The 26,914-nt window shown below is 42.7% G+C and overlaps 1 protein-coding gene across 1 annotated transcript in view; it reads left to right on the top strand.

Moving 5' to 3' along the window:
* Positions 1-12,046, top strand: part of NTRK2 (neurotrophic receptor tyrosine kinase 2) — a gene marked incomplete at its 3' end in the record, with an annotated part of 314,958 nt that extends 302,912 nt beyond the window's left edge. The window contains exons 20-21 of the mRNA XM_079790908.1: positions 10,627-10,785; positions 11,861-12,046. Coding sequence (XP_079647034.1) covers positions 10,627-10,785; positions 11,861-12,046 — 345 coding nt within the window. The remainder of the gene's footprint in view (positions 1-10,626; positions 10,786-11,860) is intronic.
* Positions 12,047-26,914: the final 14,868 nt, after the last annotated feature.

Here is a 26,914-nt window from a genome sequence, read left to right as displayed (position 1 = left end):
TTGAATGAGTGTATGATACAAATAAACACATGATTATCAACTCAGTGATTAAAAATATCAATCTACATTCTATACAATGAGGGTTTGAGAATCCTAAATATATTATAACTAGAAGCCCAGTGCATGAAAATTCATGCACTGGAGGGGGGGTCCCTCAGCCCGACCTGCCCCCTCTCACAGTCCGGGAGCCCTCAGGGATGGAAGGTGACCGGTGATCAGGAGAAGATGACGCCCCATCACACCACTGCTGCTGCCACTGCCGGTAGCACAAGCCTCGGCCAGCCCTGGTTACCTGAGCCTCGGGCGGCCCTGAGCATCTAGGCAGCTGACATCTGAGGCTTGCCTGTGCCTCGAGCTGGCCCTGGGTGGCTGGGGACTGAGGGGACTGGGGGACTCCAGAGGCAGGTGCGTGGAGCAGCTGGACCCACCTGGAGGTGGGCCTGGCCATGTCATGCGCCTGCTGCCCTGGCGGGGCTGAGGGGACTGGGGCCGCCATCTTGTGGCTGTGGGCACTGCCATCTTTGAGGGTGTGGCAGTCAATTAGCATATTCCCTCCTTATTGGCTGTGGGTGCCTCCATCTTTTATGAGGGTATGATGGTCAATTAGCATATTTCCCTCTTTATTAGATCGGATAGCTTTTCTTAATAGTATATGCTATGGTGGAAATGGATAGTCCTTTGAAGATGGGGGTTTGTCTTTTAGCTTAACTTCTCCAGATTTCAGTTACTCCCCAGCACTGAGGTCATGGTTTAAGGTTGTGGAGCTATGGTGGCAGGTGAGAGTTAGAGTGTAGCTCATGCAGGAGGCAGTGATGATGCTGAGGACTCCTCCTCTGATTCATCTCCATCTGCCTCCTTTACTTCTCCAGCATCACAACTAAGTACAGGTGATGCCAAGGCAGTTTCAGGACAAGCCTCTCCACTTCCAAGCATCTGCCACCGTGAGTCCCTCCTATAAGAACTCTGATGGGGTCACAACAGGGTCTCTGGATGCAGGATGGCTTCCCAGAGTGAAGTTGCAGTGGCCAATCGGACATACCTCAGGGAACCCAGGGACAGGGCACTGAGCCCTTCCATTCTCTCTGACTTCTCCCAGCACCTTCACACCCTCTCCTCAACCAAGGAGTCACTTTATCACATTCATTTTGGCTTCCATGGCTTTTCTTGGTAAATTATCTCATATGTTCATTATTTCATGTACAGCATGTGTGTTTCCATTCCTCATTTGCAGTTTAAATTAGAAATAGGTGTTGCTCTCTAAAGCAAATCAGCTACTGTCCATTTTTTCCTTTTCCCCTCTGGATATCCCAATTAGCTCCAAGGGGCCTGTGCTGAGAGCCCCACATAGGGCTGACAGGAAGCCACCATTCTGGCTTTAGCCCCTTATTCTCCTTCCATATTTATTTCATACCAAATTGTCTATCCACAAGTCCTGAGGCAGCCAGATGCACTCTCTTCACCTGACAAATGTCTACTAAGCATTTGGGTAGTGCTTTCTGTCATGAACCTTGTAGTCTGCAGGCAGAGACGGTAGCAAGTACATAACCACACAGATAAGCCCGTCATTGCAATTGATGGGCGTGATGAGGGGGAAGTAAGCAGTGTTTCTTGGTGGTCTAACTTGATTTTGGTGCCAAAGAGCATGGTATTTAAGTTAAGTCCCCAGGGACAAGGGGAAGTTAAGCAGGTTTCAAAAACAAATAAAAAACTGTAAGTGTGAAGGACCTAAAGTGAGAAAGTGCTAAGACATATTTAAGACCAAATGGATCACTGTAGGGAAAGGGGGAAAACATAAAAGGAGATAGGGTAGGAGGCACTCGGGTCAACCAGGGTGCTATCAGCCATTTCAATGGCTTTTTTACGGGCAGTGAGAAGTTGTTGAAGAGTTTATGGTAGAAACACAAGATTTGATACAATTAATATTTTAAGACTATTGCTCTGGGTATTAAGTAGAGAGTGGATTGGAAAATAGAGAGAAAGGAAATGGGTAGACCAGTTAGGAGGCTGTCATAGTAGCCTAGGGAGAGTAATGACAGGGAGATCAAAATGGAAGTGGAAGGAAGTGGGCAGATTTCAAATGTCTCCTGAAGGATGTCATTGAAACGACTTCTTAGAGTGTTCCACCAGCCTTTGACTGCAACTTCAGGACTTCCAGTAAGTGAGAAGAAACTGCAAGATTAAGCCACTATCTCAGTTGCATGTAGCTGATGGTGATCCCTTACTGAGGTACCCTCTTTGCCCCTGCAAATTTCCCATTATTGCTGCGCTGATGCGGACACAGGCATCAGTGTCTATATCGAAGTGAACTGGAAGGAAAGAGGACCATATTCATTTTTAATTGGCTCTGGTTTATTAAATCCTCATCTCAGCTTAATGGTAGAATGTACATTCTGCCAGTGTCTTCAGTGTTAACTAAGAAGCTGCGGTTAATCGTGGGACAGATAGATATGTGGTATCCACCCAGAAACCTAACCTCTCCACTTACTGCACATAATGCGCCCAGGGCAGCAGTAATCATGGCAATCCCAGCTGGCATAAAGAGTGCTCCCTCCCCCTGCTCAGTTGACAATTCATTGATTTCCTCCTTTTCTAAAAGCTAGCTGGAATACCAGCCTTTTTGAGTTATTTCCATAGAAACAATTTCACATTGGAATTTTTGTACTAAACCAGCATAATGCAATCACCTTAACATAGACAATGACATGAATATATGTTGCTCCTGCTCTTCCGGTGGCCTTTGCTCAGCACCATGTCAGTCTCTGTGGCTTTTCTCCATGAAAGGTGCAATGCTCTGGTCTCAATTGCTAAAGCGTCAGATGGTCTCTTGGGTTAAAAACCATAATGCACAGGAGGTCATAAAAAGCTCAGTTATATTGAACATAAAAAATGGCTTTCTGATGAAATTTGTCATTGGAATGTACAAATTTACATTGCTGAGTGATGTATAAGTACAATCATCACATGGCAGTCAGTGTGCTACATTAGATCTTTCCAAAGGCTTCATCCTCCCATTGATCATTCAGGAAACTCCCCATCAAGGTTGATAAGAGTTAGTGGGCTGAGGTGGGGAAAGGACAGCTGAGGAAGGGGCAGGGCATGTTGTTACTGTTGAAGTTCACTCAGTTGTTAAAATGAAGACTCCTTGTTTTTAGATCCCAATGTGATTCTTAAACATCCGTGTGATTGCAGTTTCATGCTTTACTGAGAGAAGGCTTATTTGCTCCTGATTAGAGCAAATATAAAATAAGGTGAAACTATAATCACTTCTAAATCTGGGACTCTTGGGCCCTTTAAATTGTATATAGCGCACAAGCAGGGACCAATAGGACCCATGAGAATGTCACTTGAGGCAATATGGAGTCTAAGAAGCCCTTCTGCCTTCTCTACATATAACTTAAGAGTCCCAGGGTCTATTCACTCTCCCTTAGCTACCTGCAGGGAAATTGGGGTAGAGTGGGGGGAGGAGGAAGGTGAAGGCAGAGATTGCTGTAAGTTTTGCACTGAAAATGAATTGAATCTGAGGGATGCTGTGGAACAAAAGCAGGTTTAAGCCATTTGCTAAGCTCTAGAATTCGTTGGTAATAGGAAAATCATCAAGAGTCACCCAGGAAAGGAAGACAGAAGTAGGGGTGAGTCTTTACTCTGGGGACATGAAAATGTTAACAAAAGACCACAGAATAACCTTCTGGACTAGAATTGTACAACTCTTAGTATTTAGAGTTATTCTTGCTCCTCCAAGTGCTTTGGGATAAAAAAGGAAGCATTAGACTGAGTGTTTGTGTAAGCCCTTCCCCACCCACCCCCACCCCCGCCACCCCCAAATTTATATCTTAAAACTCTAACTCTCAGTGTCTCTGTACTTGGAGATGGGACCTCTAAGGAAGTAATTGAGGGTAAATAAGGTCAGGGGTAGGGCCCAGAAGAGATGCCTGAAGCTTGTTCTCTCTGCGTGTACACACAAGCTACACAGGGCCATCAACAAACACACACACACACACACACACACACACACACACACACACAAACTGCTGGAACCTTGGTCTTAGACTTTAATCCAATGTGAATAATTAAATGTCTGTTGTTTTAGCCACCAAGTCTATGACATTTCATTATGTCAGCCTGTTGCAGAAGACCAAAGAAAAACCAAGCAACGCTTTAAAGAAAAGGGGGGGGGGGGGGGGCACTGTTTAATACACCGGTGGACTCAGGGAATACTTTCCAAATCTGAGTAAAGGAACATGCATGGGGCTTCTCTTTATATCTTCCTGGGGTCTTTGTCCCACAAATATGGATTATGCTTCTGGTCCTTTCCGCGGGCCTTGCAAGAAGGCCCCCAGGTGTTGGGGATCTCCAGGCCATATCTGATGGTCTGGCCTGGCACCAGCATTAATAACCCTCCCTCTGGGGCAGTGCACTGTTCACAGTTTTATGGCCTCTGTAACAGGTTCTGCAAGACCAGTATCTGGGAAGGAGGTAGTGACTTAATTATAGGCTATCAAGAATGTACACTGAGCTTGCTGGCATGGATTCCAATTCCTAGTCCCCCAAATATCAGGGTTACATTGGAATTAGCCCTTTTTAGCCTTCTCAAGCCGAAGCAGACTCACGCAGAGAACCTTTCCTATCCCTGAATCTGACACCATGTCAGACTTGATGCAAAGTGGAAAGAGTGCCATCCATTTGGAGAGCTGGGCCCTGGTGTAGACTCTAGCACTTCTTAGCTGTGTGGTCTTGGGTAGGTCACTTTGCCTCTGGGCCTGGAGATTCCTGACCTCTTAAATTGGGATAAAGAATATGGGGTGACTTACCCTGTAAAATTATTGCAGACTCAAATATTTAACATAACAACAATAGCTAATATAATTTGCACATTTATCATACACTAAGCATTAGTTTAAGAGCTATATTTATTCATTTTTTAAGTCAGGTTTATTGAGGTATAATATACATATAGTAAAATTCACCTTTTTTTAGTGTATAGTTCTAAATTTGGCAAACAGTCATTTAATTGCCATCACAATGAACAATGAGGACTTAGAACATGGCCATCATCTCACAAAATCCCCTCATGCTCCAGTAGGGCAAGTCCCTTTGCTGTACCACCAATTCCCATCCCATGTCAATCATGGGTTTTCTATACCCATAGTTTTGCCTTATCAAGAATGTCCTATAAATTGCATCACATAATAGCACCACAGAGGTTTTCTAATATCAACTCATTTAATCTTTACAACCATGTTTTGAGGCAGGTACAATTATTATAGGATGAATATATGTGGACATGCTATAAAAGGCAAAAGAAATGTTATACAAACATGAGGTATTATTATGGTTGTTATTTTTGTTATTTATATTATTATTATTTCATAGTAGAATAAAGATAAGATTCTCAGTACAAAATCTGTGTTTAATTTGCCTCATCTGTTCACCTATAGTTCAAGTGTCAGGAGATAGCGATGATAGCTCTGTGACCTTTCCCTTCCAAACATAATTATTTGCCCTGTTAAGGCAGGATAGAGATTTAATTGTGAAGAAGGAAAAATATTTGCAGAAATATTGGTAATTATAAGGTCCAGCATGCCCTCTCTTTGACTAATGGCTTGAATTTACTAAGTCAAAACCCTTCCGTTATGACCATATGATTGATAATGACCAGATTCTATGGTAAAAGATAATTAAAGCTTTTCTAGGCTACAAATAACAGCCATTTCAGGTGTAGTGATAATGGTTTCCCACTGTACGAGAGAGGGTGGCCAGGATGTCACCAGCGCTCCTCCTGACTCAACTTGTTCTGTGTACATTCAAGACTTCTAGGCAAGGCCAAAAGGGCTGACTTTCTTCTCATGAAGTATCCTTTGGTTCAGTAGCCACACACCACAAAAGCACCTCATCACTCTTTATAACTGGAGAATTCTTATCTTCCTGAATGTGGTCAGAAAGCTCCCACAGTCTGACCACAGTGGTTCCAGTTTCTCTAGGGAGAATGTTTTGCATAAATTTTTTTCTCTTCTCTTTTAACTTTATACTACAGATGCAACCCAATAAATAAATAAATAAGGTCCAACTATTTCTTAAAGTTTACAGCTTTCATGAATTGTTAAGGAATAGATGAAGAGAAACTGCTGAAATAGAGCAACGGAGTGAAGGGTGCATGAGGAGGTCTGGGAGTCTCTTCAATATTTAATGCTGCCAAAAGCCTCTGACAGCTAATCATCCCTTAATGGGGTTTGGCCTTTGGCCTGCATGTTTCTAAGGGAGTAAAATGTTTGGCTTCCCAACAAGTTATCACTTAGTCATTGAGTAAATACCACAAGCTGAAAGTGGCCTCCCAGGCATCGTTGGTTTTGCTAGTTGTGTTTAGAAGGTCCCACATTAGCATTACTCATTTTATATCACCAGTGGTTTCAAAGCCAGCTAGGCATTTACTTTGAGTCTATAGAAAGGCTCCAGCCTGCCATAGAAGGGAGATGAGGCATCAACATGAAGGAATAATGAGTTATGGTGGGGATACTCATGATCATTTGAAGAGAGAAGAAAGGAATCAGGCAAGACTACTAGTAAATGCAACATTGATATTTGAAATAGGACTGGACAAGTGGACTTGAGAGGAGATTCAAAGAAACAGAAGTAGGAATGGACTGGGAGGAGGCGACACTGAGAAGAAAGGATGTAGTAGAAAAAGAGAAGATGATGAGAGATGGTAGATGCAATGTTTGTGAAGCCCAACAGAAAGGGGAGAGCTAAGCTTGTCACCTCCTCTGTCATTTCCCAGTGCACCTGGAAAACGAATTGTGACCTGTTAGTCATCATCTATGGAACAATACTCCCTTCATGTTGTGCATTATGAAATCCTTTTAGACTTCATTCCCATATTGAATAGTTCAGGTCTGCACCATAGACCACTTCCCCACCCCCCATTCCCATCCCCATCTACTCTACACATGGCAAACCAATGAGTGGGATTCTCATACACGTTAGCTTTTATACTCCATGTTGCATTTTATTAAGAAGTTGCAAATTTCATTGAATGGTTTTTATTTGTAGTGTCAAATAGGTGAACCAGTTTCCATCCATTTGATCTAAGACTTGGTTCTATCAAGAGTTTAGGGAAGTTATTGGAGGATGGATAGGAAAGTAGCAAATGCTGATCTCTTTGAAAGCACACTTTGAGATTTCCTTCCAAAATACTAGAACTCACAAGAAACCCACTAGAAGACATGATATGCATACCAGCCAAACCCCTCATGTCCTGTCAGACATAACTGATTAGCATCCACCTTTCTTGAGGCATGTGATCTGTTACCAAAAATAGGGAGTGCCTGGCCTACAGTGTTACCAGAGCTGTACTAAGGGGTGCTGGGCTTCCTGGTACTTAGAAAAGGCACAGTGCTGTAGCAGGGACAGGGAGTTCCTTGAAATGCTGGAACCTGAGCTTACCTTTAAGATCTTCAGGAAGTAGTTAGAAAGGAAACGGAGATCAAAATTTCCAATAGACTTGAGTCATGTCAGCTTATGGGCTAAACTAGAGCCACAACTAAGCTTGCTGGCTAAACACACAGGGCAGGTGTTGGAGACTTCAGAAGCTGGAAACACGGAGTGACCTGTCAGAATGAGAGGCATCAGGGGGGAGGCATTATGTGTTTGGCTCTAGGTAAGCTACTTACCTCTTTGAACTTTGGGGACATGGTTTGAAAATGAAGGCAAGCCAATGTCCACCCCCAAAGGGTAACTATTGAGTTCAAATAAGATAACTGAGTAAAATTCTTTGTAAAGGTGAGGTCATAAGTGTTGATGGATGATTATGGTGGTGAAGTGGTGGTGGGTAATTATAGAACTAGAACCCCAGTCTCTGGGGATGAGGAAAATAAAAATTACAAGTCCACGTCAACTCCCAGCTAACTGGGTTACCCATTTGATCATTTCTATCTGGTGAGTTTAGGGAAAGGCACGTGGCCTGACCCACATGGATCCCTGGAAAGTTTCTTCAGACACCAAGGCATATCCAGTAGTCAAAGCAACAGTTCTGACTCCCAATGTCATACTTGAGATTGTATTCCATGTCACAAATATTTAAGCAAGGGTGTGAGGGCAAGTTGCCAAGTAGCACAATACAAAACAAATGTCTCGTTGTTTATTGCCACACAGTATGTGGTTTTCTGTGATTCCAAAAACCATCCTGTGACGGTAATTTGTAACCACAGTGATTCCGTGTGTGTGTGTGTGTGTGTGTGTGTGTGTGTGTGTGTGTGTGTGACATGCTCCAAAATCCTGAGAAAGGGCTGCAAAAGAAATGTTCAGAGATGTTCTAAATGGGTTTAGAAAACTTGTGAACCCTATCTGAACTTTTATTAGATTCTCCCACACTCACCCGTTTGACATCAGTACAGGAAAGCATTATTTATAACAGCATGTGTGAAATCCCAGAAGGAATTCTTGAAAGAATTAAAGTGAAAAATCTGTCGAAGCATAAAACAAATGATCAGATGGGAAAACATGTAAATGAAAATTTAAAACCTTGTTTTTTTTCTCCTTTAAAGGAAACAGGAGCTTTTTATTTGGCCATTAACAATACAGGACCGAAAACCTGATAGAATAGTTGCTGGAGTCCTAAGAGCCCCAAAGCACTTGTCATTGGGTGAGGAGTATGGGAGGATGTATGTGTTGACTCTCCTTAATGTCTCCAGAATCGCTGCTTCCCATTTTAAGGAAATCAGACAGTAAAATTACAGAGAAGGGAGAAACACCCTGAACGTATTTAGTGCACTGAAATTTATATTGTCTGCTTAGGTATTAACCTCACGATAACCCTAGAAGTTATTTATTGTTACCCACATTTTATATTTGGAGAAATCAGGGCACAGAGAGGTTGGCAGCTAGTCAAGGTTACCTAACTAGGAAATGGCACACTGGAGTGTGCCCTGGACCACAGCGTTTCTAATGTCATGAATTCAGTGTTGTCCACTGCATTGCAGCTGGGGATCCACAAGGAATATGGAAAGTCTGGTATCTTGCTAGATTAATGGACCCCAGAGTGTGTTTTTCAGCTTTCTGGTTCTAGGAGATGTATGTAAATGGTTCTCTATCTCTCTACTTCTTACCTGTGAACACAACTTCAAACTAGTTAGCCACCAGCATCCTCTCTGACCAGTCAGTGCCTGTGTCATATAGGTTGTGTTTTGAGTATCAACCCTGATGGTGAGTAGTGGATGTCCAGGCAGTTTCATGTGGGAAATCTGTGCTCATTGAACAGTGACTACCTATCACTGCAGGGATGAGAAGCAAGTGAGAAAATCAAAAGTTGAAGGTGGGCAACCAGCCTTTACTTAGTGTAGGAGTTTCTGGTGTAGTCAAAGCTGAACAGTAAGGATATGGGAACACCCTAACCCGGAATCAGCAAGTTATATTCCTACTTGTTGGATTTGGAGTCATCGTACAGAAAACAACACCCTCCTCCTTTCACATTTGTGCTTTCTTTGATGCCAAGAGCATTATTTGAAATCACCAAGCATATTAGACATCTCTGACCCTCTCAGCTCCTTGGGCTCTGAAGTTAAGCAGCATTTTTCAGGCACTGTTAGTCCATTTCCTTCCTTTAATGAGTCAGAAATGGATATTGAGAATGATAATTGGGCAGAAACTCTATGTGGCATTACTCTCAAAACCCAAGGGCTGAGAGTTGTCAGTGAGGTCTGATTGAGTTGTCTGTGAGCTCGCTTGCTGCCCCAGTGTCAGGCATGGCATTTGGGCTGGTTGTGCTGGAGTTTACCAGTATGAAAAGTAGGACCTACCACCCACAGGGCTACTGTCCAGAAATCTGATCATGGTTTTAAAATGAGACAGCCCTAATGGGCTACAAATCTGAAAATGGAATACTTTACTTTTCTCCAGGAAGTAGGAAATGAATGAGTCTCCTTTGTCAGACAATGTTCTCTTTGCCTGTGCTAATGCTTTTGCCATCTAATGCCTCACCCTCCATGTTTTCACTAAAATGAGCTTTTCAAAACCATAGTTACTTATTTATTTTTGTAAATAAGCTCAGTTGCAGTGCCTTGTCATAAAGAAAAGTACTGAGCTTGGAGTCCAAATACCTGACTTCTTTGTGTCTATAGCAACCTGAATCTCAGTTGCCTCATCTGTAAAATGGGAATAATTTCTGCCTTGTTCATTGCTGGGTTGTGGGGAACTTGTTTAAGGAAGCACTGTGCACTTATCCTAACATCTGAAATTGGAAGGAAGCTTTGGCCTTGCTAAGGAAGCAGAGTTACTTGGTGGGTCATTTTTGAATGAAGAACCCCATATTTGTTATCCTCATCAAAGTTATCTTGTTGATTAAAAGGTTGAGTCATCCTCAAACCAGAAAATACATGTGTGTGTGTTTATTCAAATGAACATCCACCCAACTGTCATCTCTGCCCCTATCTAGTTTTGAGAGAGAATTGCAAATAATATGAAAAAATTTTGTTGACCATTCTTTGCCCTCTGACTCTGGTGATTGAGATTATAAAGAAATCTTCCTTATGTGTTTATGATCAATTAAAATCGATAAATTCAAGCACCTTTTCCTCTGATAGTGGGAATGTTGTGTGGAGGTGACTCATGCCTCCTTGTTCACCCCTTTCCCCCCAGGTTGGTGGCCACACGATGCTGCCCATTCGCTGGATGCCTCCAGAGAGCATCATGTACAGGAAGTTCACCACAGAAAGTGACGTCTGGAGCCTGGGGGTCGTGTTGTGGGAGATCTTCACGTATGGCAAACAGCCCTGGTACCAGCTGTCCAACAATGAGGTGCGCAGTGGGCTGGGTGAGACCCTCCTGAAGGGCTGACACTGAGAGGCGTCCCTTGGCTAGAAGTTAGGACACAGGACAAGGTCTTCTGTGGCTTTGTTGGGTGCAGCACCTCCCAAATGGCCTGCTGTGTACCTAAAGGTCACGGCCAAAGTATAGTCACTCTGGAAACGTAAGAAAATCACAGTGTTTACTGACATAACTCGGCATCCCCTGTGATGGGACTGAAGAATCGCTTTGTGCTTGTTCACCTAGCAAATTAATAGCAGATGTGACATTCCAGCACCCTGAGAGTCCAGCTAGCTTTTGTGTATTATTCCTGGAAGATTTCATGGTTCTTTTCTTTTTGCACATTTCACTAGACCATGCACATCTAATGAAAACTCAGGCATTTTGTTTCCCTATTCCAGTGGTCGGCAAACCGCGGCTCGTGAGCCACATGCGGCTCTTTGGCCCCTTGAGTGTGGCTCTTCCACAAAATATCACGTGCGGGCGCGCATGTACAGTGCGATTGAAACTTCGTGGCCCATGCGCAGAAGTAGGTTTTCGGCTCTCAAAAGAAATTTCAATCGTACTGTTGATATTTGGCTCTGTTGACTAATGAGTTTGCCGACCAGTGCCCTATTCTAATTCTTTTGCAAATATGCCTATATTTGAGGTATAGCTTTTTGGTTAGGCACCTCACATCTTCATCAGGCTCAAGTCTGTCTTTTACCCAGATTCATTATCCAAAATTACCACTCATTTATACAGCCTAGGGGTCCCTCATCAGTCAGCACCCTGACATGAAAGTGGCCTAGGTTCCATATCAGGCCAGTAAAACTGGAATTCTAGGATGAGGTTTGGGATCATTCCAGATAGATAAGTCATTTCTCCACCAGTTTGTTGAAATTGGTGTGCTTGAAAAAATGGATGTGATTCAATTAAACACAATATACCAATCTATAATAATTGCTCTCTTCTTTCTGAAAAGAAGTAACATTGAATGGGTTTCTTTAAAGCAGCCCTCTCTTTGCGCTGACTGTATTTCACCTGTATTGTTTCTCTTCTGATCCTATCTTTGCTCTCTGCCCAGGTGATAGAATGCATCACTCAGGGCCGAGTCTTGCAGCGACCTCGAACATGCCCGCAGGAGGTCTACGAGTTGATGCTGGGGTGCTGGCAGCGAGAACCCCACATGAGGAAGAACATCAAGGGCATCCACACCCTCCTTCAGAACTTGGCCAAGGCATCTCCGGTCTATCTGGATATTCTAGGCTAGGGCTCTTTCCCCCAGACCGATCCTTCCCAAAGCACCTCCTCAGATGGGCTGAGAGGATGAACGTCTTTTCACTGCTGCTGGATGCCATCAATCTGCTGTTCTCTACTCTGACAGTATTAACAACAAAGACACTACGAAGCTTTCAGAGGGAAGCAATGTGTACTTCTCCATCGGTAGACACAGTATGGACTTCTTTTTGGCATTATCTCTTTCTCTCTTTCCATCTCCCTTGTTTTTGTTTTGTTTTGATTTTTTTGTCTTACCTGCTTCACAGTACTACCTTTCTTTTCTAATCGATCTGGCTTCTGCATTACTCTTAACTCTGCATAGACAAAGGCCTTAACAAACCTAATTTGTTATATCAGCAGACACTCCAGTTTGCCCACCACAACTAACAATGCCTTGTTGTATTCCTGCCTTTGATGTGGATGAAAAAAAGGGAAAACAAATTTTGACTTAAACTTTGTCACTTCTGCTGTACAGACATCGAGAGTTTCTATGGATTCACTTCTATTTATTTATTATTATTACATTTCTTATTGTTTTTGGATGGCTTAAGCCCGTGTGTGGAAAAGGAAAACTTGTGTTCAATATGGAAAGCCCTTTTTAAGTATGGGAGACTGAAACCAGAGAGAGAGAAGATTTATTATAAACCGCAATATGGGAGGAACAAAGTCAACCATTGGGATCAGTCCCTACTTAGGAAAAACCCAGTGGCTGTCAGCTGGGAGGAATGTATTTGGCACCTTCCTTTGAGGACCTTTCTGAGGAGTAAAAAGACTGTTGAACTCTGAACATGGATTACCATTTCCCATCAGCAGAAACTCTAGAGTGTAGTAGAGAGAAAAGATGGCTCCGTGAGACAGGAGATGGCACCTCACATGCTCAGACATCCTTGTTTGTAGGTCACAGTAAGAGCACGGGCTTGTTTCTCCAAATGTTAACCAATGACCCTTTGTCAAGTTCTGTTGAAAACTGGTGGATCCTTGTCCAGAGATCATTTCAGGGTGGGGTAGAAAAGCCAAGGACTTGGAAAAGATAGGACAAGCTCTACATTCGGAGGCAAGCTTCTCTTATATCAAACTTTTCAGACAGCACTTTCCTCTAACCCCTACCCGCCACCCACCTGTCCTTTTAACTGTGCAAGCAAAATTGTGCATGGTCTTCGTCGATTAATACCTTGTATGCAGAAACTACTGCTCCAGACGCCGTGCCCCTGCCATGTAGAACAGATTTATAAAAGGTGTAACTTACATAATGTGGGGAAGCTAATGGAGCTCATTCGCTGGGTACCACCCTCTGGGCCGTAGGGTGGTGATGGGTTTCAACAAATACGGACCCTGAAACCCGGATGTCCTCATGCACGTCGAACCCACTGTGAGACTGTGGGACTGTGGGAAGGGCTAAGTCAGTCCCCGAGAGAAAGGAAACCTCATCTCCGGGGACATTGTACGCATTGGTGTTCAGTGTATGCAGGCCAATCCTCGCTGGGGCTCCGGTTGGGAGAGCGGTTTCATTCCAAGTGTACTCCACTGTCAGTATGCTGTTTTGTTTCCTTCACTCCATTTAAAGAAGTAAAATAAAAAATTAGGCACAGCATGCCAACAGGAGGTTATGCCCAGACCAAGCTTTGGAGGTGTGCTTCTGGGCACCATTACAGATTTTGTGAAATGAGGTTGTAAATTTAAATAGAAATTTACAGTTATTTGGGTGATCAGTTACACCAAGGCAGAACAATATTTCTGTTCCTCAAGAAAACTTGATACCCTCTGTGAGGGTAATTTTGCTAACTTGACATCTTTATAACACGAGCCAGATTGAAAGGGAGTGATTTTAATTCATCTTAAGTTATTTTATTTCATATTTGTTTCTGAAGGTGCAATTGCTCTGTTTAGGTTTTGCTTGTACCCTTAATTGCTGGAATACCCTTATTTTTCATTATAGGGTTTGAAAAAGCCAGTTCTCAAAAAAAAAAAAAAAAAAGTCAATTCACAGAGAACAAAAGGAAATCCATTAGCATCTGCAGTCAAGTGAAGGGGGTCGGACAAGACAAACCTTACAGTCTCTTCAAGCTCTGCGCTGGCCTATAGATCGTGGAGTTGAGTTGTTTTTCTCTTTGTCAGTGAAAAAAAACCCACCAGAATACAAATAATAATATAATGAAAGCCATATCTCCATGATATATACTTGCACGTATATATCCTATTAAGGACCCATGGTACTGTTAAAACACTGTGGCACTCCGTGAAGCAGTAAAAAGGGGCAGATTTGTACAAAACTTTTCTAGATTCCATCAGCGGTGACCTGAAAACCTTCATAGGTTTGCCATTCTGCGGGACTGGCCAGCTGCTCTGGGAGGAGAAGCTGCAACTTATTTGTCTTATTTTAATGGAGAGCAAAGAGGCAATACTCTAAAGGATCAAATTCAAGGAAGGCTGTGCAGTTTTAGAGCAAGGATTTGTTTAAGACACATGAGAAGATGGGAGCATCCCATTCCATTCCAGTGTTGTTTTCCTCTGAAGAATAAAAGCAAAAAAATAAGCAAAAACAAATACACACCTCTCCTTACCTTTTGACAAGTCCCTCAAGGTCTTGAAATGAAAGGTTCTATGCAAGTGCAAAGCTCTGTAGTCATTTGTATGCTTATTGTTTTCCCCTCTGTTGTCTCAAGAGTATGTACTGATTTCAGCGACGTCTTGCATTGAAAGAATACCAGATTGCTTTAAAAGTAGCTGAATGAACCACAGACTATCTTCAGGTGTTCCACACTGGTCCTCCACAATCCCCTCTTCTCACTTTTAGAAAAGGAGCAATCTCACTCTAACATGTGGCCTGCCATCAAATTCATTAAAAGCCACAACAAGAGTAGTGACAGATCTAATTCTCTAGCCCAAACTCTGACAGTCATTCCCATTAATAAATTGTTTCCTAGTTTTCTAAACGGTTTTCACATATGGTGGCAAATGAGTCCCAGTTTTTTTTTATAGGTGAGGAAATTAAGACTCGGAGAAGTTAAATGGCATGCTAGAAATCTGCAGGCTAGCTTCTGACACCACTGGGACTAAGTCTAAATGTTCTGACTCTGAAGTTCATGATTCAGTCCACCAGAGACTCCAATCCAGGAATGAAAGAACGCTAACAAATTCATGAAGCAGGATATGAAGTTAGAAGAACAAAATGAAACACATGAGATGACAAGCAGCTGAGATAATGTGGTATATAATCATGCTCATAGCTTCAGCTAAACCCTTGTACACTGAACCAATGTCATAATCAGGCTTATTTAGAAAATATTTGAACTATTGCTATAAAGGATTATATCAGAATTCATATTATGCATATGTGTTTACATCAGCGCTACCTGTGGTATGTTTATGTATTTATATGTGTGTTATAAATACTTGATTTATACATAGACAAGCACGCAAACATAGTGTGTTTGTGTGCTTATGTATAAATGTATAGGCACACAGTAATAGAGATAATTATAAGTAGGGTGCAGTATGAATAATTTGCTTAAAATCTGCTAAATAACCAAAACTCTTTAACGTCGTGTTGTTGTTAGTGCTTCCATCCTCCATGTGGATAGGACTACACCACACTTCTCAACTCTGTGCAGTACTTCACGGGTGGAAAGCCTGGTTAAGACAATGTGCTTCCCAAAACAACTGACTCAAAGCCATCCCACGACACTGAGTCCTTTCTCTGGCTCCTTGCAAAGGAAAATGCGAACTGAGCTAGATCTCCTTTTGTAAAGGTCCAAGAAAGGAAAATGGATATATTTTCCATCTTTTTTGCTCCTTTGTGTTAGCTCCTCTTGTCCCATCCTGACCCCTTTGTTTCTTGTGTTCAGAGTTCAAACATTCCAGAAGAGAGTGGGAATGTTGGGAGCCTAGTGCTTCAAAGGCCAATGGGGAGAAGTCCAAGACCCTACAGTGAGGTGAGCAACTCTGAGGAATTCCCACATCCAGATGGGAGTGCAAACAGCAACAGGGCACAAGTCTGTCCTTGGCAAAGAACCACGATCAGAGGAGCCCCTGGTCAGGAGTAGACTTTTTTTTATCCTTTCCTTTCACAAAATGGACCTTCTATAATTCCAACAGCATTAAATTATGTGTCTAATTAGATAAATGACTGCATACACATACCCTCGGTTCTCTTGCTCCCTCTCTCTCTCTCTTTCTCTCTCTCTCTCTCTCTCTTTTTTCCTTTCAGTGGAGGACTTTTATCTCCAATGTTTGAGCTTTGGTTTGGCCCTCCATCACTGTTTCAGAAAATTTCACAAGAAGGATGGCTGGTGATTTAACTCCTCAGATGGCTAAATGAGCAGTTAAAGCAATTTCTTTACGATGCATCATTGTGGAATGCAGAGACTCCCAGGTTGTGATAGTAAATGTTATTCTAAAGAATTAGAGGTGGGTGGTATTTGTAGTTAAATATGACAGTACATGAAGGGTATTTTCTTGTTGTCAAGGCTGGAATGAATCACTGCTTCTCGAGTCAAAGGTTATTCAATATCTTTAGGTTCTGATGTTTCCCCTTTCTCTTCTTTTCTTATTTATTTATTTATTTATTTATCTATCTATCTATCTATCTATCTATTTATTTATTTTGCTCCATTTATCACAAACACAAAGCAAAGCAAAAAATATATATATATGTATATGTGTTGCAGGCAAAACACTGTGAATTTCACATCAGCAACCAAGCAACTATTTTGCCATCTTACCATACGTCTCAGGAGACGAAATGGGAAAACATGGGATGTCATTTTTTTAGTCTATGCATTCTAGACCAGGTCTGTGTTTGTTTTATTCCTTTGGTCTGTGCATTCATAAAAATGATCCCGAGTGAAGGTTGGCTGAATGTTGAACATACTGGAGCAAGCATAATAAAAGCTGCTAATAGTCACGTTTGAACTGGAAAATGAAAATTGGAGAACATAAAATGAAATGTAACAGCCTACATCTTGCAGCTTGTATATCTTACTATTGCTTTAAAAATGTATAAAACTGCTGGAAATGTTTTAAATGCAAGGTCTTTGAATTAAATGTGGACTTTAAATATGTAATCTCTTGACAAATGACCAAATTATGGTAAAATATTGCTCCCTGCCTTCATTGATCATTACCTGTCAGTTACAAATCTGCCTAGAGATGTGGACACTCTCTGCATTTGCTTCTGTACATGGAGAGATGTTTGTATATATCCGGGCCATACACACGTGCACACACACATACACACACACACACACATTTCAATATCTCTCTGAAGATATATTGCCCCTTAAATTGTGACCTGGTATTTGGAACTCTTTATTTGCTTTAATTTCTTTTTAATGTGACGTCTCTGTGCTGATAATTACTGGTTCCTGTTTTGCAATCTGTTTTGAGGTCCATTGCTTTACTAAGACCCACTGCATCTTGGCTGATTTCAAAGTGACACCAGAATATCAATGTTTAAAAATAAAAAGTTTTGTTTGTAAATCATGTGACCAGCTTCTCTCAACCTGACATGGAAAGTCTCTTGTACTACAGTGTATTTAATAAAAATGATGTCTTAACAATAAATAACATCCTCCAAAAGAGAGACTAAAAATGACATGATTACTTTAAAAATGTATAGAATTTTCATAAGGCATGGTGTGCCCTTTTTCCTGTCTACCTGTCTGCCTATATTTTAGAAACGATTACTATAGATGCCTGCAGTGTTCATTAGTGGAAGGTAAAGAGAGTAAGTAGTCTTCAGCACCAATTTCCTGACTAAGCCCTCCCTAACCTGACACTTTCAACTTATATCTTGGATAACTGGCCACATGTGGCCAGTTGGTACTTGAAATGTGGTCAGTGTCACTGAATAACTGAATTTTAAATTTTATTTAATTTCAATTTAAGTAGCCATATGTAGCTCATGGATACCATGTTAGTCAGCATGGAGTGAGAAGATGGAATCATCATAATTTCTAAGAGGTCAGGCCTGAGAAACCCACCAAGGGATTTAAAGTCAGTTGCCACGCAGACAACGTAACAACCTCCCTATGGATGGCTATAGCTTTTTTTCCTATGGTAGATATGGATTTTTAGATACCAACCCAAGTGTATAAAATGCCACTTTCTTCATTTTCTTTACATCATGCTGTTTAACTAAGTCTACATTCTTCATCGATAAAATCAATCTCAACAATTACTGGGTGTGCCTCTCTTTCTTAGAGTAACTGATGAATCCCAAGTCTCATTGATACCCAGGAAATATGGGTTTCTGATTTACTGTTCAAGCTTTCTTTCTGAATTTGAGTGGAGGGTTTTTTTTTTCACATGGTCTTATTTTTCTGGCAAGATGAATATTAGAGCAGTTCTCAGCTTTTGTTGTGGATCAGAATCACTTGTAGAACTTAGAAAAATGTAGAAGCCAAAGCTGTACCCTGAAAGAATTGGTTTCTATTTAGCCTGAAGGGGGACAATGCATAGGCATTTTCGGGGCTGGGGGGGGGGGGGATTATCTAGGTGTTTTTAATGTATAGCTGGGGTAGAGAAATATTGTTCTAGGGACCTTAAGTCTTGGCCCCAGAGTTTCAATCATCCAAATAGAAATACCTGGTTCTAGACCTAGGACTTGACTCAGCAGAGAATGGGCCAGACAGAGAAGGGCCTAGAACTTTAGTACAAGAATGAGAGATAGAGCACTAGATAGTTTTGAATAACAGATCATCAGTATCCAAGGAGTTCAAAAGTGAACTACATGTTCTCACAGAAAATGTTTTCTACAAAGAAAGCTCCATGGAAACCGATTATGGCCCAGTGGTTAAGGCAATCAATCAAGCATTCCTCATCAAATTAAAAGGCTGGGACTTTAACTCCCCATTATGCCAGAGCAGCTGCAGATTCTCTAAGCATGGGTTCTGATAAGGATCATCCTGCTGCTAACTTGCTATAACATAGAGAGCAACCACAAAGCTTGGACCCAGCCTGTGACCATGAAAACTGAGCTGGCAGGATACACTGGAGTTGAAGTCCTGCCATGCCCTAGGTCACTGAAGGGGAGGGGCCAGGAATTCCTTAATCATGTAATGAAAAGCCCTCAAACCCCAAAGTCAGGATCCCTCTTGACTAAATTCAGTACTACCAGATTGCTATGTGCAATTCCAGAGAGTGATGGGCAACTGAACTGGGAACACACATACCAGTTACTGATTCTGTCACCATGAGTCTTACCCCACATCATGATGTTCCAACAGGTCTGCTGTAAGTACTAGCTAGCCATTTGCATGTGTTTGCATGACAATATTGTAATTGTCATTTATTAACTAGAGACCTGGTGCATGGACTCGTGCACTGGCAGGGTCCCTCAGCCTGGCCTGCGGGGATCAGGCCAAAACCAGCTTTCTGACATCCCCTGAGGGGTCCCGGATTGCAAGAGGGTGGTTCTAGGGTGATACACCCTGGAATCAGGCTCCCTCCTCTCTTGTTCTGGGTGCATCATCTGAAAACCACACCTTCCAAGTCACCGCAGCTCGGCAGCTCCTGTGTTGAGCGTCTGACCCCTGGTAGTCAGTGCGCATCATAGCTACTGGTTGGATGGTCAAACATCAGACAGTCGCTTAGGCTTTTATATATAGAGAGACTAGAGGCCCAGTGCATGAAATTTGTGCATGGGGTGGGAGGGGATGTCCCTCAGCCCAGCCTGCACCCTCTCCAATCTTGGACCCCTCAAGGGATTCCTGACTGCCCGTTTAGGCCTGATCCAACTAGGATCAGGCCTAAACGGGCAGTCAGACATCCCTCTCACAATCCAGGACTGCTGGCTCCCAACTGCTTGCCTGCCTGCCTGCCTGATTGCCCCTAACCGCTTCTGCCTGCCAGCCTGATCACCCCCTAACCACTCTCCTGCCAGCCTGATCAATACCTAACTGCTCCCCTGCTGGCCCAGTCACCCCTAACTGCCCTCCTCTGCCAGCCTGGTCACCCCTAACTGTCCTCCCCTGCCAGCCTGGTCACCCCCAACTGCCCTCCCCTGCAGGCCTAGTCTCCCCCAACTGCCCTCCCCTGCAGGCCTGGTCCCCCCCAACTGCCCTCCACTGCAGGCCTGGGTCCCTCCAAACTGCCCTCCCTCCCCTGCAGGCCCGGTCACCCCTAACTGCCCTCCCCTGCAGGTCTGGTCACCCCCAACTGCCCTCCCTTGCAGGCCTGGTCCCTCCCAACTGCCCTCCCCTGCCGGCCATCTTGTGGTGACCATCTTGTGTCCGCATGGGGGTGGCCATCTTTGACTACATGGGAGCGGCCATCTTGTGTGTTGGAGTGATGGTCAATTTGCATATTGCTTTTCTATTAGATAGGCTTTTTGTTGGCCATTTCCTACAATTAATATGTAAGTTTTATATAAGCAGAGATTTTAGTGTCTTTGGTTCCCTAAGATGACTCCTGTCATGACACATAGGTGGTACTCAAACATTTTTGAATGAGTTAGTTGATGAATGTAAGATGGATGGATGTTAAGGAGCTTAAGAGGTCAAGAAATTAGGCAGGTAGTTACGGTATACTGATGCTTAGAAACCAGAGGTATAACCATCGGCAAGTCATTTTAACTCTCCCAAGCCTTAGATTACTTATTTCTCAACTATCTAATAGGCTTTTACTCCAGGTTCAGCTGAACTAATTCATACCTTGAAACCATAAATGATTAGTATAAATGACTTCAAATATTGTCAAATGAAAGGAGAGTTGGTTTCCTTCCAAACGTAGTTTAGGAACCTCAGAAGAAACAAGGTTACCATGACTGAAAATAATAATGACTAGGTTTTAATTTTCAAATGGAAAACTGAGTTACCATGGTGGTAAAAAGAATCCATATCTTCAGAAATATCAAGAGTCCCTTGGAGAAGACTTCCCTCTATGCTTGCTGGAAATTACACCAAATGAAAAAGCATAAAAATCAATCTGTAGTATCAGCATCTTTTGGGTGATGGTTATTTTGTTCAATTGGATCTAGCCAGGAAACTTTTCTATAGTGGACTTTCAGAAAGCACTTTACAAAGTTATTAGTACCTTCTCAGTTCTAGGACAGAACGTTTTGGAGACAAATAGTGACCTTTCTGGCTTTGGGGTAGAGGGGTGAATATGATAGAATGGCTCTCCTGGCTCTCTTGGTTCGCCTACAGCATCACAGATTCATAGGGTTGACAGGGCCATAGAGGGCAGTCCTGTGCACATCCTTGCCAGGAGTCTAGCACTAGTGAGAGTGAATTTATTTGAACACCTCCCCCTGACGCCCAAGCCCCTAGTCCCAGTCCATTTGCCTTTTACAAAGCTTCCTTAGCAAGCACTTCCTGGTGCTGAACCAACGAATGCCTCTCATGGGCTTAAATCTCCTGGGAGTGCACAGAAAAACTCTTGTTCATTATGACTTGGCATCCATTTATGACTTCTTGTGGTCTTCCTCCCACATCCATCCCTCTACAGAAAATTCTGGGTGCTTGCCAAGTACCCAGGAGGAAGGGCAAGGAACCTAGTTCTGTCTAATAAAGCTAGTGCCCAGTCCACAATTCCCTGGTTACTCTTTAGTTGCATCAGCCCACCAGTTCTTCAGGATGCTACTCATTCTTAGCACAGGATAAAGTAACTTTTTTAAGGGATCAGAGAGATTAAAAATGAGGTGTGTCTCCTCTTCTCCAGGAAAAATAATTTATCAGTGGTGTCAAGACAATTAAGAGAGCTTCCCACTACTCTCATATCTCAGGACCATCCAAAATCTCCCTGGATGTTGTTAAAAACACGGAAGAGGAGGGAGTTTGGGCTTTCCATGGGATAGTAAGCTTTGCCATCTTTGATGAGAGAGAGAAAACAAGGTAAAAGGCATTGCTTGTTTGTCTACTCAGCCAAGAGTGGGGGTGTTTGCTAACCTAAAGATAGCCTTAATTTTATTTGTTTTTCCTAAGGAACATCTGCTCGTACAATGATTAGGCACTGGCATTCATTAACACAGGAAGTAAAGTGTCTGAGGTTTGTGTCACTGGGAGTATTCGAGAACAAAATAAGACAGATACTTGTGGGAGTGATTTCAGAGCATTTTTCGCACTTTGCAAAGGTTCAGCCCAGGAGATTGTCTAGTATTCACTGTGGTCACTGAGAGTTCAGTTAACTGTAGTAGTCAGGAGGTCATTCTCCCTGTGAACTGGGGGACAGGATGGACGATGGATGACATTGACCATGGCATGTGAATGAAGGTCTAATGAGGGCCTAGTGGCAGCAGCATCTCAGAAGATGTTTGCTGAATAAATGAATAAATTTCTCAGGCACGCAGTGCAAAGAATACAGAACATTCTGTGCACCCTTTCTGTATTCCAAAGTGCATTTACATTTATTATGGCTTTTTTTTTCTTCCTAACTTTCCTATGAGGACTGGAGCACAGGCTCCCCTTATCCCATTTTACAGATAAGGGTCTGAGTTAAGGATAGAGTCAGAACTAGAAGACAAGTTTCCTAATTCTTGTGTTCTAATCCTTAGAACACAATCATCTGGCCAGTGACTTTAAGGAAAACTCCCCAGATTCTTAGTTCTCATTTATAAGATCAGAATATAGTGTCAATATAGCTTTACCCCTCACCTCCTTCCACCCTCCTTCCTTGGTTTAAAAAAAAAGCAAAAGTGATGCCACTAAAATTTTGATTTTTTAACATGTTAAGTATTACATGGAAAGTGTGATAAAGAGGTAAATAATAAAATTTAAAAGTCAGTTTTTACACTTACAAATCTACTCTTCAATACTTAATTGAATAGTCATTTGAAAAAATGCAAAATGCAGGAACCAATTGGATTTTCCCCATTAATTAAAGGAGAGAATTAAACAACTCCATAGAGACATGATATGACATTGTTCCTTGGCTAGGAGGAGAAGGTGGGAGTATATGTCATACTCTAACAAAGTTGGAGATTTGGAGCATGCCTTGGGGATGCTCAACCTATCAGGTTACTGATGAAGAAACTGAGGCACAGAAAAGTCATGAAGAGTCATGCTAGAGGCAGTGCTCACTCTTACTCCCGGATTTCCTAATTTCCAGAGATACTACAGCTGCGGGACTTAATGTTCTATTTTATTGACTCCCTGTAGCTGAAGCAAGCATTTTGATCATAATGATCCACAGTGACACGGTGTGTGTGTGTGTGTGTGTGTGTGTGTGTGTGTGTGTGTGTATACGCGCGCATGTGCGTGCACATACACCCCGGGGCATATGTGCATGTATACATGTGGGTGTGTGTCCACAGCATGCCTTATTTGTGCCTTCATCCTCCCTTCCCCCACAAAACAGACACCTATAATCAAGCACTATAAATGGAGTGCATTTACATTTTAAGTATCTACAAAATAAAATTAAAATGTTTCTCCTAGCCTTGCTGTGTTTCAATAGTAAGAATGAAAAACCAAACCACATCCCTCCCTAAATTTTAGTTATCCCTCATTTCCAGATTTCACTTAGGAGCTCAGTCCCCAATAACAGGGTTGGGAAAACTGTATAAACAGCTCCCTGTTTCAGTCCCACATGTGAGCGTCCCACCTTCTAGTTCCAATCTTGGCTCTTGGAACCCGCTGCCCTCTTGGGACACAGTCCGCCCTCCACCATCCTCCAGCATCCCTCTCACGTCTTTTTAAAGAGATATTTTGGGAAGCAGCACACGCACATCCAGAGACCAATTACTCAATCTCCTAGCAAGTATGGAGATGATGGAAGTATAGCCCTTTGGTCTCCTAGCAACAGCAAGGGGGAGGCTGGAAAACGAGCTGGTTGCCCAGCACCACCCTGCGTAGAAGGCATTTGCGCATTTCACATTTCGCTTTTGTTGCCTTTGACGGCCATTTCTAAAACCGGCTCTCTGTTCTTGGGGGAGTTTAGGCACTTAAGTTATTCTTTTAAAAGATCTCTGCTGACATCCACAGGTCCTAAAATTAACATCTCAAGCTTTCACAGACCGGAAGTGTTCTAAAAATACAGAGCCCCAACTTGGTCTTCCTCCCTTGTTTGTTAGGAATGTGTCCAGTCCCCTACTTCCTCCATGCCCTCTCTCGCCTTTACATATATTCGCCCCAGATGTGGACATTCAAGCACCTTTTTTTTTCTTTTTCTTTTTTCATTTTCAACTCTGCTCTCTAGAAAAATAAAAAGATTACAAGTCACTGGGCATCTCATTCAGCTTTCTTTTTAACCTAAAAATGACTCTAGCTAGAGCAGATTTCCACACCTGTTGTCTCAACACCTCCATGATCTTGAACTCTGCTCCACTATCCCCACAGAAAATGTGTCATTGACAAAGGAAATATTTTATTAAGTTGAGTAAGAGTTGATTAAATGAGGGAGGAAAGTATGAACTAGCATGATAGCTGACCCTCTTGAGTAGAAATACTCAGGGTCACAAGGGAGAAAGCTGTTGAGTGACAAAGCAGTTGTTTCTATTGCTTATGGGAGTGGGATATTTGAGGGAAGAGAAATAGAGGTAGGATCAGAGAGAGAGAGAGAGATGTGGGATTTCCATTATTAATAAAAGAAAACCTAAAATATGGGAGAGTTGAGGAGAGCTGGGTCTGTTCTAAATCCAAGACCCACATCTGTTATTTCTGACCCAGCGGCCTCTCAACTTTGGAAGCCCTCAGAGGGTCAAGGCTTCTGGCAAGGCTTGAGGATAAGGGAGGGCCAATAGGAATGCCAAGGACTGAAATAATTTTTTCTGAGGAATTGCCAAAGACCAGGAGGTGGGACACTGAGTGCTTTGTTGCAGGAACATTGATTGAAAGAACAGGACGAGGCACTAAGCCTGCCCTTCCGTACTAAGTTTACCTCTTAAATATTGGGTATAGAAAATGATGGCTGAGATGAGGAGCTGGGATTCTTAGATAATCTTCCAAATTTTATGTCAGCCAAGTAAGATGCTGTTTCTTTAATAAGCAGAGAAGTCTCTCCATTTTTCCTCCTCTTCCTGTCTATGCCCTGGTTCACTCTTCCATGTGTCAGGAAGTTTGCACAGATAATTCCATTTCCATCAGCCTCCCCCTCTGGCGCCCATAGCTAACCATATAGAGTGTTTACCAGAACCTTCTTTTCTAGTCCTTCTGAGAAAGTTCCAGAAATCATGACCACCTCGCTGGAATTCAAAGCTGAACAATTTAGCTCTAAAACTCTACTAGAAAAGGGGAAGAGAGACAAGTCTCACAATGTCTCTGAATCCCAGGACAACGTCTATGGAGAGACCCATAGCCACCAGGGGCACATGAGCTTTTTTGCATTCCTCAGCCTGACTCAGTAGCTAAACTGAGCCTGGGCTGAAAAGCTGAGGGATTGTGAGAAGGGGAAGGATGGTCGGGAGGGGGGAGAGATGAAGAAGGTAGAGCAGGACCTGGTCACTGCTGTGTTTATCAGTTATTCCCTAGAAGTGAGAAATTGGGCAGAAGTAACAAGACTTCAGGAAAAGGAGTTTTACCTTCGGGTGTCCTCAGACTCTATAGGTGTGGACTATAGAAAGTCAACCTAGCTTAGGTGCCTGCACCCTGCAGGATCACTGGAATCTGCTGGTTCCACAGAGAAGGATGAATCCATCAGGACCCTCCCCTGGCTCCCCTAGCACCAGCTTCAAGAAGAACATGAGGTTAGATATCCTAGGCCCTCGTAGGGCATCCACATGTGTAAGTGTGAAACAGAATGGCAGTTCATGGAAGCCCCTCTGATAGCTAAGGGCAGGGCCAGAGGCCATATCTCAAGACTGAGGACTCAAGGCCAGTCCTCTAAACTTTAGAGTTTAAAGCCACGCTGGCTCTTTGATGACTGACCACCAGCTTGAGCTTTCTGCCTAAAGCTATGATCCTGACTCACAGGTCAAAATGGAACAAGAAGCAGGGCCACAGTTTCTGACAAGGGAGCTACAAGACTGTGAAATGACTTTCTTCCACCATTTTGCTCGGGATCAGTAAATGTTCAGTAAATCCCATGAGCTGCCTCTCAGGACTTCCTAACTTTATGGACAAATACACGCAGAGCAAAGCACAATTCTCCAAATTGTTATTTCTGAGCCTGCTGAGGTTGATTCTTTATTTCATCACTTAACTGAAGTTCTGCATGTTCAAGTTCTGCTCTGACACAGGCCTTTGTCAGAAGCCCAGTTACCATGGCAGTGTCTCCAAAATAGAACAAGTCCAACCCACATCAATAGATGGTACAATAAATAGAATAAGTACTACTTACAATACATTATTCAGTTTCTACTGGGTAATAATTTGTGCAGAGAGTTGAAAATAGCTACACCCTCCTTCATTTAATTAAAGGAAAACAATTCCACAAATGGGAAATGCACAGTGTTTATATCAGAGTGGAACTTGTGTGGCTGTGTGATGAAGAGGCCAGAATCATTGTTGAATTTGCTCAGAAAAACTTAATGCACGAAAGCTAGTGCCACTCTCTTAAAACCCAACTTATTGTGTGGTTTAGTTTGAGGCACCAGCTAAGTATGAACTAAGACTGGTACCTAAGAACCATGTCGGTTTTCCCAATAATCAGGCAGGCATTTCTCTGTTTCCCCATGGCCATTCTGGTGTACTCCTATTGTCCCATAACATCTATATCCTGTTTCAGATAAAAAAGTATATAAGCGCTCTAATTATAGGTAACCATAGGGCTCAGGAGGCTGGTGGAAGACTCCTCTGACCCACCCTTATAGTAGCTATTTTAATGACTATTGCATAATTTGGGCTGTTTATGAGCAAATAGATACCTCAGGGCCTCCAGTCTCCTGTGTTCTCCAAGTGGCTCTTCATCTTGGACAAAGTAAGCAGCTTGATCGAGAGGGAAATGTACTGCCTTTGAAATCCAGACAGGCCTGGGTTCCAGAACC

The sequence above is a fragment of the Cnephaeus nilssonii genome, assembly GCF_951640355.1.
Source record: "Cnephaeus nilssonii genome assembly, chromosome: 14".
In the NCBI taxonomy this organism is placed as follows: Eukaryota; Metazoa; Chordata; class Mammalia; order Chiroptera; family Vespertilionidae; genus Cnephaeus; species Cnephaeus nilssonii.
This window is presented reverse-complemented; position numbering and strand designations above follow the sequence as displayed.